Here is an 837-nt window from a genome sequence, read left to right as displayed (position 1 = left end):
TCCTGCTGTGTGCAAACTGGTTACTCCACGTGAAACAATTGGCAGCAGCAGGAGAATGTGAGCCACGTATCAGAATAGGCTGATGTCACGAGGAAACTGCGTGACTGGTGAAGAGGGAAAGCGTGTTGATCCTAACTGCTCAGTCCTTGTGGAGCTTAGTTTGTAGGGTAGATGGAAAAGAGAGCAGCTCTGGGGACTCATTTTGTGTCTAGACTCTTAAAATAGCATTATATTTGACATTGACTGCTCTAAAAATGGCACCCACAATGAATGCCCTATAATAGATGCTCAGTGTTTGGATGCTCGAGAGTGGATGAATGAAATGGACTTCCATTAGGATGTCCTGGGGAACTATATGTAGAATGAAGCTGGGGCAGCCTGAGGGCTCAGGGAACATCATGGCGTGATGTGACTGATCAGAGCTGTGTGCCTTGACATGGAAAGGAAGGAGCAGCCTAAAGGCTAAGCTGTTGCCGTATCAGAGTCCCCTTTCTTCTTTCTGCTTTAGTTCAGTGGAAGTACCGCCTCAAATCACAGACTCACAGTCCCCAAACCTGAATTTGTAAGTAGCAGAGAGAAAAAGAGCAAAAAGAGAAGAGCCGAAGAGGAGGAAAAAAAAAAGATCAAGGAATGTGAAAGGAAAGAAAAAGTGTGCTGATAGACAAAAAAAAAAAAAAGAGAGAAAATGGCTCAGGTTACCAAACTCTGGCCTACCTTTTAATGGGAATATGCAGAATTTCACATGGGCTTTATATGTTTATCCTCTGGATTCAAACAAGCCCTAAAAATACGATGTTGTTATTTTTGTGGTCAGTGCACAAACAATCCATGTGGGAA

At 43.4% G+C, this 837-nt stretch overlaps 1 protein-coding gene across 1 annotated transcript in view; it reads left to right on the top strand.

Annotated features, from left to right (window-relative positions):
• Nucleotides 1-837, top strand: part of MPEG1 (macrophage expressed 1) — a 22,264-nt gene that overhangs the window by 10,459 nt on the left and 10,968 nt on the right. Inside the window, 1 exon segment of the mRNA XM_006147416.3 lies at nucleotides 509-562. Coding sequence (XP_006147478.1) covers nucleotides 509-562 — 54 coding nt within the window.

This window comes from Tupaia chinensis, unplaced genomic scaffold, assembly GCF_000334495.1.
Source record: "Tupaia chinensis unplaced genomic scaffold, TupChi_1.0 Scaffold000213_1, whole genome shotgun sequence".
Lineage (NCBI taxonomy): Eukaryota > Metazoa > Chordata > Mammalia > Scandentia > Tupaiidae > Tupaia > Tupaia belangeri.
The sequence above is the reverse complement of the archived record's forward strand: the minus strand, read 5'-3'. Positions and strand labels throughout refer to the sequence as shown.